Source organism: Poecilia formosa, unplaced genomic scaffold, assembly GCF_000485575.1.
Source record: "Poecilia formosa unplaced genomic scaffold, Poecilia_formosa-5.1.2 Scaffold549, whole genome shotgun sequence".
Taxonomy (NCBI): domain Eukaryota; kingdom Metazoa; phylum Chordata; class Actinopteri; order Cyprinodontiformes; family Poeciliidae; genus Poecilia; species Poecilia formosa.
The window spans coordinates 1-14,874 of NW_006800488.1; the positions used below are offsets into that span (position 1 = coordinate 1).

The 14,874-nt window shown below is 38.0% G+C and overlaps 1 protein-coding gene across 1 annotated transcript in view; it reads right to left on the reverse strand.

The window, feature by feature from the left end:
- Positions 1-350: 350 nt before the first annotated feature.
- Positions 351-14,874, reverse strand: part of LOC103129489 (contactin-associated protein-like 4) — a 38,183-nt gene continuing 23,659 nt past the window's right edge. The window contains exons 4-7 of the mRNA XM_016665124.1: positions 9,637-9,784; positions 7,731-7,934; positions 2,822-2,997; positions 351-593 (exon numbers count right to left, since the gene is read on the reverse strand). Coding sequence (XP_016520610.1) covers positions 390-593; positions 2,822-2,997; positions 7,731-7,934; positions 9,637-9,784 — 732 coding nt within the window. The 3' untranslated portion in view covers positions 351-389. The remainder of the gene's footprint in view (positions 594-2,821; positions 2,998-7,730; positions 7,935-9,636; positions 9,785-14,874) is intronic.

Genomic DNA, 14,874 nt, shown 5'->3' on the forward strand with positions numbered 1-14,874 from the left:
ATAGCATAACATAGCATAGCATAGCATAACATAGCATAGCATAACATAACATAGCATAACATAGCATGACATAGCATAACATAGCATGACATAGCATAACATAGCATAGCATAGCATAACATAGCATAGCATAGCATAACATAACATAAGTCAGATAATTTTCAGTTTACAGTCGGTTTAGCCTGGAAGACAATATAAAAGTGTAACAAACATTTTCACCCCTAAATGTTTTCTGGTTGCTTTTAGGATTTTGATTATTAAATTATTTAATTTGCAAAAATGTGCAATTTCATAACTTTTCACTGAAATCTGAAAACAAAACACTGTATTTGTGTTTATTCCCAGGAGAGTCAGGTCATTTCTAAACAGGAAATCATAATAAAGTATTATCATGGGAGTGCAGCCACATGTAAACAGAGGATTAAACTGATGTTAAACCGACTCACCAGTGCAACGACCTGCGGGCTGCCCTGTTTGGCCAGTTTGATCAGATTCAGCTCGCTGTATAAAAGGTTTTCCAGGCATCCATGGAAGTTCCTGTTGGGCAGGATTGGAGTTTGGAGTCCGTGGCTCTGGACCGCTGCCACACTGAGCTGCAAACAACATTAAAAACTACAAAATGTCACTCAATTTTATAAAGGAAAACCTTTTTAAAAATTCTATCTGAACATTATTTGCTGCTTTAAATGTTATGTAGAATATATTGAAGTCAAGCAATAGAAAAATACTGAGACAAACAAAAACTAAATACATTTCCCATCAATTCAGGTGGATTTTATCTGACGTATTTTCATCAGATGGGCATTTTTGGTTTGATTTAGTTCCAACACAGCAAATATTTTACTGAAATAAACGTAATGCTATAACACATGTTACACATTAATGGTTTAAGACCAATAATAAAAGGTCTTAAACTATTTTTTCTTCTTTTTTGTTACTGCTAAGCCTGTCACAATAACAAATTTCCCAAAATGATAAATTGTCCCAGAAATTATTGCGATAAATGATGATAGTCATTTTGAGACCATTTTCATTTCACTACAATAATAATGCAACATTAATGTAAGTACAGCCTCTCAAAGATAGAAAAAACCTTTAATTTCTACAGGATATTTAACAGTGGAACTGGAAAACATTTTAAATATCCAAAATAATAAACAAAACTAAAATAGCTTTTCAAAAAAATATTCAGGTTTGACAGGGAAAACAGGCAAAAGAGGCAGGTAGTGCAAACTGAGTATATTTTTCAAAATGGCCGCTCTTTAACAGTACCAAAACGAGAATATCTCTGATGATAGTCGTTCACATGGAAATAATTGATCTCTTTTTAATTTATCATACAATTAACTGATTTCTTACAACCAAGTGTCAATTTTTCTGCAAAATTAAACTTTCAGGTGCAACAAACTCTTAGTTGGTTTTATGTGAGGCAGTAGTTTACTACTACTGATTTTTGACTTATTACAGTTATTCTCCTGCTTTACATGTGAATAAACTGAGTAGTGACAGAAGCTCAGTTGGTTTCAGTTACTCTGTTTGGATGTAATGAAGTCCCTGCAGGTTCTGCTTGTTTGAAGCATTGGCTGCGGACGCCGGCAGGTGTTAATGGTGAGCGTATACAAAATGCATAATGTAGGTGACGGGCAGGGGCAAATGTGACTGGCTATCAAACATAATGAAAACTGTGTTCCTATACTTTAACACCATCTGTGATGCAACAGCTGCTGCTTTTCCTGCTTCGTCCTCAATATGAAACCATCACTGACCTCTATACTACGGCTTGATGTTTACCAGGAACATCATTCAAAACATTTCGGTGACCCAAAGTCCAGTTTTAACACTCAGCTAAAAAAAAAATATTCTCATTAATATTAATCAGCACTTACCGTTTTTACTTATTTTCATGTGCTGCTTGCATTAACATAATTAGGTTCTTATATAAATGATGCGACTTTAAGTAAATGTCACTTTGCTTTATCTGATGATGTTATATGAAGTTTAATCTCCAACTATTTTTGACCTTCATGACTTAATGTTGCAATATTAAAACACTTAAATAAATTTACAATAAATGTTACTGAAATTAGCCAGTAATGTTTAATCTCACGCTACATTATGCAGAAGCTCTGTCTGCACTAATGAACTTTTATTCACTTTAACATTTCTAACTTTTGGAAGGTGATGTTTTTATACGGGTTATTAATAAGTCTGGTTACTAACATGCAAATCCACTGTTTATCAAGTCATAACATTTTTATTACAAAATAGTTCAAATTAGGGTTCAAAGATGATAAAAATCCAAATATGACTTGCAACACATTTATAGATTTACAAACAAAAAGCTGAAAACAGATAATTAAATTATGGAATGATGAAAGCAAGAACTCAGGAGAGTTTTCAACAAACGGATGGAAAAGAAAATATTTGAAGGTTTTAAGCAGGGGTGTCATAGTACCCCCTTCTTGGGGGTACTATGACAAAAAAACTGATTCTTTGTTGATTCCAAGTATTTAAAATAAATGGTTTGATAATCTGAAAATAGTCCTAATTTCTTCACATTTAAAGCCATGTAATCTGGATTTCTTATAAGCCAGGGTTCATGGAAGAAACGACACGTTATGAAAGCTTTACAGCAGATGTTCAGTGAAGATTTAAAACTCTCGATATAAGTTTTATGGTGTTAAGAAACAAAGCAGCAAACACAAAGATTAGCAAATCAAAGCGTATTAAAGAGTCTGAGGATTGTCGTAAAAGCTTTTATGTTTTGAAAAAAGCTTCGTGGCAGCATGAACTAAGAAACTGTTTTAGTTTTGCGCCGTACCGTGTGAATGTGCCAGCGGCTGAGCTCGGCGGGGACGAGGACCTGCTGCGTGTTTTTATCCACCGTCAGGTTGAGGTGAGAGCCGAGCCGCTCCAGCTTCACATGATGCCAGTGCTGGTCGTCCAGCAGACTCCCGAGAGAAACCAGAAGTTTGCCCCCAGAACCCGAACTCACATCTGCAAAGAAAAGGTTGTCCAGTTAAACAGAAGACTAACTAATGACACTGAATCTGCAATCTACAGTAAAATCTGCTTTTTAAAATTCACATTTTACATGTTTACACTTCCATTTGGGTTTCTACTGCTACTTTTTTATTTTAATTTTTTATTCACCCATTTGTGTATATACAAGAAATATAACAGACTAACAAAAAGCCAGAGGTATTGATCTACAAAATAAATAACTTCCTGAAAAGTTACCTATGAGTTAGTTTTATTTCTAGTGTTAACAGAAACTAGACCAGAATCACTTGGTAAGATCTTCAGTCTTTGCAGTGAATTTGCTGCTGACATCTTCCTATCGAGGGAAAATAACTGATATTCCTACTTTACTCTGTTGTCTGTTGCATTAAAGTGCCACACAGTGCAAGTTTGACTCCAGGCTCCTCTTAAACTCTTATGCAGCTGTTTACAAAGAAAATTACTGGAGGCTCCCAATAAATCACCGAAGACAAAGTGTAATAGAACAGGCAATTGTGTCAGTAATGGCCACAGTCCATTGTCTTCTACTTTATTTGCTAACTAGCTCGGCTCAGGGAGAATCATTCCAGTATCGCTGCCTGGATGCCCTGCGGGACGGTCCGGTTGCAGCTTTTGTTGCTTTGAATAAAAGTGACTTTTGTTGCCATTATGCATTAATATTCAGGGGTTTTATTTCTTCAAAGCATAGCCAGGAACCGCAGCATAACCTTAATGTTGGGAATGCAGGGAAGAAAGTCAATTACTTAACAAGCAGCTGGACCCACTCGCTGCTCTGATCCCATCCTAATTTAGTCAGCAGTACTTACGTCGTTCGTCAGAGGAGCAAAGCGCCGGAGCAGGACGCGGTCGCTCGAAGTGCACTCACTGCTGCGCGTTACAGCTTCCCAGAGACAAATCACAATTGAACTTAATCATAGAGCAGCAGGATGCATTAAAGTCAGCTGGCATGTTGATGAATGTGCGGGGGAAATAAGGTGATTTTAAAAACGTGGACATAAATCTTAATGAGTGACTCAATTTACTGCAACTGCTCAGTCACCCACAAGCTGGGAGGAAAGGTCTCACTACTATATTTACTTGTTTGTGTGCCTGTCTGCTAATTATAGCTTGGTATTTGTTGTGTTTTCACTGAGCCATTAATTTATGCAAATTTGTGTTATGGACCAAAATATTTCTTCTCCTGCAGAGTTTTGTGTTGTAGTTTTATGTGGCTCAGTTGCACAGTCAGCCGTTATCAACCATATTCAGCTACATTTTCCTCAGCTAGCTTGAGATCCACATGACAGCTGCAGGTATCTCTACTTCCACTAAAAATGTGCACAAAACTCTGTTCATATTTGGCTAATGTTGGAAAAACACGACTGCAATATTTCCATTAATCAAGAAATGCAATTAGAACCACACATGAATAAGTTTGTTCACGCGATGAGTCATTAAAACAAACCAAGGCACACCAACACCCAAAGTGTTTTTCCACTGTAGTTTTACAAAATAAACTAATTTTGATACGGTCAAATAAAAAACCACCTCATCCTAAAGGCAAAAGTTTTTATTGAAAAATGTGTTTTTTCAAAATAGTTGTGTTTCCATTAAAAAATATCTTCGTAATCCCAATATGTGCAAGTTTAAGGTAAATGTAAACGCACCCTGTGGCTTCCTCTCCATAACAAATGAGCTCTAAACCTCATCAATATTCCACCAATGTCAACAAAACAGTTTCGCAATTTGGTGTTTCTTTTAAATAAGAAACATGATTAAAATCACAAGTGAGTAAGTTTGTTCACGCGATAACTCATTAAAAAATGTGCCCTTGCATCATCCTCCAACCACTTCCTGTCGTCTTCTTCATGGTTTCCACCAGTAGTAACATCCTGTTGGTCATGTGACTCGTGTGAAAAAGGTTTAGGGTTTAGATATGGACAAAAAAACGAAACAAAACACATTGTCCTAGTGCACAAACTTTATCGAAAAACAAGTTTTTCCAAAATGGTTGTGTTTCCGATAATTGAATTTATTTCCAAAATGTCAAACTGCGCTACGACATGGTCGATGGCAGCGCAGCTTGTGCTGAAGGGAGCAGAGCGACCAGCAGGATCAGGTTGGGAATGTGAAAATAAGCAAGAGGAGCCTCAGAGAATATCTCACGCTCTCCTACGGAGATAATTCGCTTTAACCTCTGGGTATTATCTTCACTCTGTTAGTTTGATCTTCTCCTTTCTTCTTTAATCTTCTGTCATCTTTTCCTTTATTTCCCTCTCTTCTCTCCTCTGCCAACAGCTGACTGTGGAGGGGCCTGCTGTGGCTCAGAGTGAATGCTCGCAGCTACTGATCTAAATTACACAGTCTGCAAACTCCTGGGAGAGTCATATGGTGGGAGGACGTTTGGTGCAGCTGTGAGAAAGAGAAGAATTTCAAAGAGCATGCAATTCAAAAAGGGAAATCAGTGAAAGGAATGCAGAACGACTACGGGAAGGTCAAAAAAGTACAACTGTATGAGTTGTCTGTGTGGAATTGAAAGAGGCTTTTTGGCTGCTAAGCTAGTTGAGATTCTGATTCCACCCCAAAACGTTGTTTGATTTTAAGAAAAGTCTTTAAATTTCTCCAAATGTATGAACAGAAATCTGACAGGCTTATTGTTTTCAGTAGGTACGTTTCCATTGGCTGTAAGAGGAAGTGGTTGTTTGGTTGTGTTAAAAGTAAAACACTTTTTTTCACATCACGAGTCACATAAACCGGAACCTTCAGAGCCACATAAATACACTTACAAAGTCAGCCTTCTGCCACCTGAAGGACATTTAAAGGACTAGAGGACTAATGAAAGAGAGAAACTCATCCAGGCGTTTATGTTGAGTCGCATTTATTACTGCAACAGCATCTTCACAAGTCTGGTTTAAAAAACTAATCCTCCAGCTGCAGCTGATCCAGAACGCTGCTGCAGATGTTCTGACTAAAACCAGGAAGATGGAGAACATAACACCAGTTCCACTGAGAGAATAGACTTTAAAATACTGATGTTAGTTTACAAATCACTAAGCAATACATTAAAGACCTGCTGTTGGCATAGCAACCTTCCAGACCTCTCAGGTTTCTGGTTCTGGTTCTGCTCTGTGTCCCCAGAACCAGAACCAAACCGACCGAAACACTGAGTTCCTTTAAATCCAGATTAAAAACCTACCCGGTTAGAGCCGCTTATGAAACATAAGAAATGAAACATTGATCAACATCTTGATGTGTAATGTAATGTTTCAATAGTTGATTTTTGTGTTTTTATGATGTAAAGCACTGATTGGTAGCAGTGAAATCTACCAATTTCCCAAAAACGAAACTGTGTGATATTTTCTTTGAGCTGTGAGAGAGTTATGAATAAACAAGCAGCATAGAGAGGTTACTGCCAAGACAGGAAGAAGCACAATTCCCCCGAGTTTCTTCAAAATTGGATCAGCTCTAACTGAGATCAGATCTGACAAACAGCGTTCGGATAAAACTGCTTCCGACAGCTCGCCTCTTTTTATTTAAGGAACAAAACTCGCAGAAGGTATTAAATCCCATCTATGGATATGAGAACAAGGACGCTCTGCATAATTGCTGTTCAGTTTAGGCATTTAACTGACATTTGCTCAGTTATGAACAATGAATGAATAATGACTGAACAGAGACGGAGCGTCTGCAGATGAGAACGTCAAGATTATTTGAATTCAAATATTCAAAATGTGATCCGTCCTTCATCACGTCTTCAACAAAAACCTTGAATACTGATTACAGTTTTCGCCCAAAGGGAAAAATCTCACAGTAAGTTGTTGCATTACTACAGATAACAGGCAAAAGAACTGCATACTCTAAAACTTTACAGAATGATTACTGCAAAGCAAAGATCATTCTTTTTAAAAGTAATTATATCACACAATACACTTAATTGGACATTTTGGTTACATGACTTAAAATCTGGGAGTGATTAAAAAAATCTAATATTATGGCAGCGTATTAAGGTCATTGTAAAGAAATAAACAAAGAAAAGATTTTGGCTAAAAACCTGAAATTTTGAGATTAATCTTCAAACTTAGAAAGGTTGAAACTTTGCTAGAAAAACAAGGAAATTTTTTTTCAGAGATTTTCATGTTTTATTTAATAAGTTTTCATGTATTTTCCTGCAATTTTTCAACTCATAACTTTAGACATTTTTCCTAAAAAATTTCTGAGATTAAGCTGAATTTCTTTTTTTCCTCAAAATTTTCAACTTTTCACTCTCAGAAAATTCTTTTAAAGGAAATTTCCTCCTAATTTTCATCCATCTGTCATGGCTCTAATTCACAACAGGAGCCTAATTGATGTCAATGTTTGTTTTGAACTCAGAAGTCAAAATTTTGGAAAAAACCAAACAGAATTCAGGCCAAAGTCACTTTCATATAAAACAAAGGAAAAACTTCAGGACTGAAATGTTTAAATGCTCTTCAACAAACTGTCAGAAAACTTCAGAGATGCTGAAACACTGACTTCCTTTAAATGAAGGCCAGAAACCCACTTTGATTAACAATAACTGGAACGTTGATCAATATATCAGATGTATATTTAATGATGATTTTGATGACGGCATTAGAACCTGTTCTAATGAGGAAACTAAAAAACACCTGACAGGATGGGAAAAGGAAATAGTCACTACTGAATGGATTTAAAAGGCTGAGTGTAAATGAATAAGCTGCTGAGGTCGGTACCTTGCTGGTGGTGGAGCAGCAGCTTTCCTCGCTCCAGCGCCAGGTTGAGGCTCTGGTCCCTCTGTCCCTTCGCGTGAAGTAGCGTTCCTGAATTCCTCAGGGTTTTAAACTTCAGGGAGATGCTCTCCCTCGCTGTCCAGCTCATTCTGGCACTCAGTCTGTAGACAAGGCTGCTTTTCCCATCAAAACCCGCCACCTCAGAGGCTGCGAAACAGAGCAAAGCAGCTGTAAAGGTCTGATTCTTTACTATTTAAATCACATTAAATGCAGCAAATGATGTGGATGGTAAGGCTTGATTCAAAAATACAAACAGATGGCGCAACTTAATTTGCAAAAGTTAATGTCAAACGATATTTTAATTGAAGAGTTCAATAAGGAAAAATAAAGAAGAGTTTGTACTTAAACACAGTGAGTGTTTTTGCTAAACGTTTTCAGGAGTCACGCACCAGTTGGTAGATATTGTCCGCCGCTCTTCCTCTGCTCCAGCCAAGCTCTTAAAACTTGTATGAGTCCTTCTGTGGACAGCTGACTTCAGCTCTTACCAAAGATTTCCAATAGAGCTCAGCAGCTTGATTTGTGCCAAATGTTCCCCTGGTTTAAGACCAAACGGCTTTTCCTTTGTTTCTGCTACACAGAAACATCCTGGTGCTTTTTAGGAGTCATCATTCCTCAGATTTATTATCAGGAACCACATCATCATCTCCACCATATTTTAGAGAGAAATATTCAAAGTAAAGATGCATTTTCTACACAATTCAAGAGAAACAAGACATCTTGGCACTTAAACTCCAAGCTGCAGACCAATCTGTGTATTGGTGCATCAATGTGTGTGGATCTGTGAGTGCAGTTGGGGTTGTGATATATCTGTAGCCCAATCAAACACTTCCCAGATAAAATACGAGAACTTATAAATGCCACTGAGTAGCAAGCTGCTGAATTTGTATCTCTTTTACTAGAAGATAAAAATAAAATAAACCCTAACTTTTCATTCAGTTTTGATTTAAAACTGAATTTCTGCGGCGTCTTTGTGCCGCCAATTTGAGTGTGCAGTGAAATTGATGTGAGCACATAAATCTGTGTAAGCAAACAATAACTAGTGATGTTAACCGTCTATATCTAAAACTCGGTTGCTAAATATGCATCTGACACGCACTCCACTATGACACTGCAGCTCCTTGGGTATGGAACACCAAGAGAGCCAAAAATGTTGTAAAACTGTATGTGTCTTTCACCCACAAGGTGAAAGACGCATACAAATGTTAACATACAAATGACTGCATTCACAACTGAAAGTGTGTAAATCGGAGTTTCACATTATATTATATAGATTCGTTGTGACTTTGTCTAATTCATTGAGTTTTAGTTTTTAGAGTGTGTTTGCTAGTTTTTATTAGTTATTATGGGGTGCAGTAATTTACCAACAACTGACGTAAACTACTTATTTGGGGAAAAACAATTTCACATCATTTTGAAAAAAGGTTACAAAGCATATTATATCCATTATTTTAGTTTATAAACACACAATAAAGTTCCAGTTAGTTCTAGATTTTCCCTATTAATTATCATTTTTATTTCTTTCAGTTAATGAAAATGTTTTCTCATTTTCATTTTTCATTATTTTATTAGCTTTAGTGAACTATAATAACCTTGATGTAAATAAATTACATTCCTCGCCAATCACATTTGGATCGTTTTCATCCAATCGGAGTATTTCTTGGATGAGAAAGAACCAATCAAAACCAAGAAGTCAAAATGCTCCAGGAAATGGCAGAAATACCCAAACAAACTGTAGCATTTAAGAAAAACACAACATGATACTCCTGAACTTTGTAACCTGATAATTTGTAGTTAAGCAAACAAACTGTGCATTTCCTCAACATGCTATAATTACTGTAACCACACTCACTGTATCTGCAGCCGTATATTTCCAGCCTGAGCCCGATCCGCCCGGTGGGGTTCCAGTCCAGTGGGATCAGGCGAAGGTAGCGGGCGATCACTGGCTGGTCAAGTTTGTACTGGACCACAGAGTCCGCGTTGCTGTTACCTGGAAACGCCTGAAGCAACACAACTAGATGTTAGTTTCTACACACAACCTAGATGTTGTAGCAATTCTGGATTTTCCATCAGCCTGTTGATATGTGCCATGGGCGCTAGTTTATGTTTCAGCTCTTAAAACTGTTACCTGCTCAGTTAACAGAACAGGTAATGTTCCTGACCCACTTGAAAAGAAACCTCTGATCTGTCTGTTTGTGGAGCTATTGTCAAGCCGGTTGCCGTGGCAACGGGCGTGCGTGCGGACTGGAGCCGACCACTGAGAGCGAGGACAAAAGAAGAGTTTGAATGATTTTTTGAGTTGCTCTTCAGCCGGTTTTGGGCGCTATTTTTCCCTTTGCTGTGGCGAACTGCAGCCGCTGCAATTTCTGAACGTAATCAACAAAAACGGACCATACACCAGTAAAACCAACTGAACAAACGTGCTGGAGGTCTGTTTGAGTTGCTAGGTAACGTGTGGAACACGGCTGGGGTTGCTAGGTAACGTGTGAAACTCGGCTGGGGTTGCTAGGTGACAGGCAATCCTTGCTGATTCGTGAGGTAACATTCCAGAGATTTTTGAAACGGCTCATTTTCCAGACACCAAAAACTTTTTTCTTTTTAGAATCAGTAGAAACCCAAATGGAAGTATGGAGATCAAAATGTGAATTTTGCATCGATATCTTGTCAATTCAAAGGGATTCAACTGTTGTACCGATTCCATCACTTGGTGACATAAAGTCTCCCCGGCGCTCAGCCTTGAGAAAACCATCTGCATTCTCCAACTTTGAGCTAACAGGCCATTGATCCCATCTGCTGATGACGCCTCTCCCTCTGTCCAGTGATCAATAACCCTTGGATCCCATTTTGTGTCCGTACTGAGCCTCTGTTAAAAGACTAATAGGTTCCATTTTCCCCCAATCAGCCGCCTTTGAAAATCCAGCAAGGTTGCCTGTGTGACAGTTCCCCACAGAGAAACACCTTATTTCGAGACAAATCCCCTAAAGACCAAACCAACTCTTACAAAAAGTTAACAGTTGTATTTTTGCATGCATGCATTTGAATGCACTCGCTTTGCTCCATCTACTGAAGTTTGTCAATGTGTGTGTGTTTGTTAGCTGATGAGCCTTTGTGAGCGCGATTAGCTTCTCTGGAGCTGAATAATTGTGATCTCGTTGCTTTGAAGGGTTGAGCCTGCTGGGCAGCCGAGCGTTAAGCTCAACAAATGGCTCAGTTTCCTGCTGAGGATGCCGAGGAACACGGCATCTCGTTTACTCGCCCGAGGACCTTTAGAAATATGAGCTGCTTCTGACAAGCTTTCAGTCAGGGGAGGAGAAACGGAGATGAAGGAAGGATGAAACTTTAAAAAAAGCATGGGAGGGTGGAGGGATTAACAACAGAGCAACTGGGGGTGAAGAAGTTCTCAATAAAAATATAATAACTTTAAAGCCTTTCATGAAGTCTACATGAAAAATTCTGCTGAATCAGGCGCAGCGACAAGTTTTAGCAAGAAACATTCATGCAGTGTAGCTTGTAGGCCTGGACAAAACGGCTGAAAACCTATCACTTATCACGATATACGGTTTCATGTTGATATCGATAATTAGTAAGTAGTTTTTTTATTTTCAATATCCAAAATACTGCCAAACTAATTGTGCGAAGTTTCCTCCATGCCATTGTTTTTCATTTTTAAGCAGTTATGAGGCATTGTGGTGAAGCCTTAAACTGCTGTTGTGCAGATTCCTCAGCAGGTAGTTGCTAGGTAACCAAAGAATTAGATAGTTGCTAGGTAACCAAAGAATTAGATAGTTGCTAGGTAACCAGACAATTAGATAGTTGCTAGGTAACCAGAGAGTTAGTTGATTCCACCAACTTTGTTTAGCTGGTTGTGAAAGGTGAAGCGGCAAAAGCCTTTCCTCTGCCTACATTTCCCAGAATGCTGTGCATGACTACCAGTCAGCATGTTAGACTGAGGGAAACATTTCAAACCCAAAACAATGACAGTATTTATATAATGTTTTGTTATGGAAAATCCATTTTTTAAAATAATTTTGTACTTCCATTTTGGTTTCTACTGCTTCTAAAAACACCCTAAGCACTGGGGAAAAAAATGCTGATTTTTGTCAATAAGTTGATGTGTTTTGGTGTCTGGAAAACAAGCCACTTCAAAAACGTTTTCAATGTAACATCACAAATCATTGTTGCCTAGCAATCCACACTGAGTTCCAGTACATTTGGTCAGCTGATTATATCACTGACAAAGTGTTTAGTTGTTGACTTACCATCCAGAAACCACTTGCTGCATTTTTGTTGGTTGTGCAGGAGGATCCACTTTTGCTTTTCAAAGATGTATGGTTGTGTAATTGCACATTTGTTTGCAGCCATTTTCAGGTGCGAGTGTAAACCTTGAGTTGGTGGGCGTGGCCAGCAGGAGCTTATTGGGATTTAAAGCGACAAGACGCCCTAAAACAGCTCAAAATACTCAAAATTTTACTATCTAGGAATGATTTTGTGTAAAAAAAAAAAGAAGAAAAAAAAAAGAATGTAATTAACATGTTTTGTTTAAGCCATAAGCCTATCCTAAATTTAAGGAAGAATAACAGATCACCTTTAATTTTACTAGAAAGTTGGTTGTTACTAAGATGCCAGCATTTAGGCAATAACCACAAGACTGAAAGGCTAAAATTACAAAAAACTTTTAATAATGTACTTAGCTGTAAAGTATAGTAAAGTAAAGGTAGTGATAAAGTCTCCAGTACTTCATAAAAGTAAAACTCAGATGATTTGGTTTTTCTCCTTGGGGATAAATCTGAGTTGCTAACATCAGGAGGAAGCTGTGACTGAAGCAGCTGTTTTTACAGTCAAACTCGCACCTTTTCTGTGACACTAAGCCACCCTGACTAATACATGCAGATTTAAGCGCAATCTGGCAGCTGATGAGGAAGCACCGCCTCACGCGCTGAGTCTCAAATCAAGTTGTTTTAACGCTGAAGAAGCCATACCTTCATTTTTTCAGGTGATGTGTCCTGGGGAGATTTTATGTTCTTCACACGATGCGAAAATCTTCTTTGCAAGTCTGAATTACAAGTCTCGCCACAGGTGGATATAGTTTGAAGACGGGTGTTCCCTTTCTTCTTAAAAGGAAGAAAAGGACGCCTGGAAGTTTCCCGAATAACAAATCAAATAGTAATCGAACTGCTGCACACGTACTTACAGAAAGTCATCTTCTCTAACTCTTAAAGGTGACTTATTATGATTCCTGGAACAGGTTATGATATACAAATGTTTATTACATTCTTTGCACAAAATCCTTCTTAGATAAAGAGATTTTGAGTATTCTGAGATCATTTCAGAATGAGTCTTGTCACTTTAAATCCAAATAAGCCACACCCCTAAACTCATTGTTAACACTCACACCTGAAAATGGAGGCACAATTATACAACTGTACATCTTTGAAAAGCAGAAGTAGGGCCTCCTGCACAACCAGCAAGAATGCATCAAGTGGTTTCTTGATAGTAAGTCAGCAACAAAACTCTTATCTTTTCCAGCAGCCATTGTACAGCAGTAAAACCAGATGACCAAACACGCTGGAACTCAGCTTCAGTTGCTAAGTAACAGGCGGCCTTGGTGGGGTTGCTAGGTAACAGCTGATTTGCAACATTACATTCCAAAGGTTTTTGAAATGACTCATTTTGCAGACACCAAAAAACAGTTGTGTGTTGGCTTTTTTTAAGGTGTTTTGGTCGTTTTGAGAAGCACAGAAACCCAAATGAAAGTACAAAAACTTGCAAAATGTGACTTTTGCCTTGATACGTCCCCTTTAAAGTTGTTTCTTCATTAAAGACAAGCATTTTGAGCTCAAAATGTGATGAAACTGTAGGTTATGTTTGTAAACAAATGAACAGTTCCACCCAGTGAGGAATCAACATGATACTTTTGTCCCTGCTTGTGCGCTCGTTTTGCTGCAGATTTATATTTCTAGCTCAATCCTGACACCGTTATGTAGATGGACTCTCATGATGAACGTGTTAGTTAGGGTTCATTCAGCAACTCACTGGAGGACTGTTTGGGAATGGACACCTTGCCAGGCGGTGTTTTCCTACAACAGCGTCGACCTCCAACAAGCAGAAGTTAAACAGCAGCCAGACATGATCACACTACCTGTGGGTTTCCTTACGGCTCAGTTTGCTGTTAACATTTAGAGAATGTTAACATTCTCTAAATGTTAACAGAGAATGCTAACATTCTCTGTTAACATTCTCTCATAACGTGGCAAGTAACGTGGTTACCTGCCAGTAACCACGTTACTGGTTACTGGCAGTAACCAGTAACCAGTAACTGGTTCACCTCGTTACTGGTGAACCAGTAACGCATGGTTCACCATGCGTTACTGTTTCCAAATATCAAATTTCTTCTGTCAACTCAGAATTCAAAAGGTGTTTTAGTGTGACTTAATTAAATTATGCAGAAGTCTGGATTCCAGGCTGAATGGTGGAACAGCGAGAGTAAGGCTGGACAACATGGCTGAAGAATAAAATCTACAATTTGTTTTATACCTGAATTTCTCAAAATTCTGACTTTTCATTTAGGAATTCTGTGATTAAAATCAAAATTCTGACTTTTGATTTCAGATTTACGACAACAAAACCTAAGGATTTGGATTTACTTTGGATTTCAAAATTCTGAACTTGAAATCAAAATTATAGTTTGAAGACTGGTGTTGCCTTTCTACTTAAAAGGAAAAAAAGACGCCTAAAAGTCTCCCAAATTTCAAATCAAATAGTAATTGAACTGCTGCACATGTGGTTGCAGAAAGTTATTTAGATTTAAATCAGAATTCTGACTTTAATCTCAGAATCCTGACATTAATCTCAGAATCCTGACTTTAATCTGAGAATCCTGACATTAATCTCAGAATCCTGACCTTAATCTGAGAATCCTGCCTTTAATCTCGGAATCCTAACCTTAATCTGAGAATCCTGATTTTAATCTCAGAATCCTGACCTTAATCTCAGAATCCTGACCTTAATCTGAGAATCCTGATTTTAATCTCAGAATCCTGACCTTAATCTGAGAATCCTGACCTTAATCTCAGAATCCTGATTTTTAATC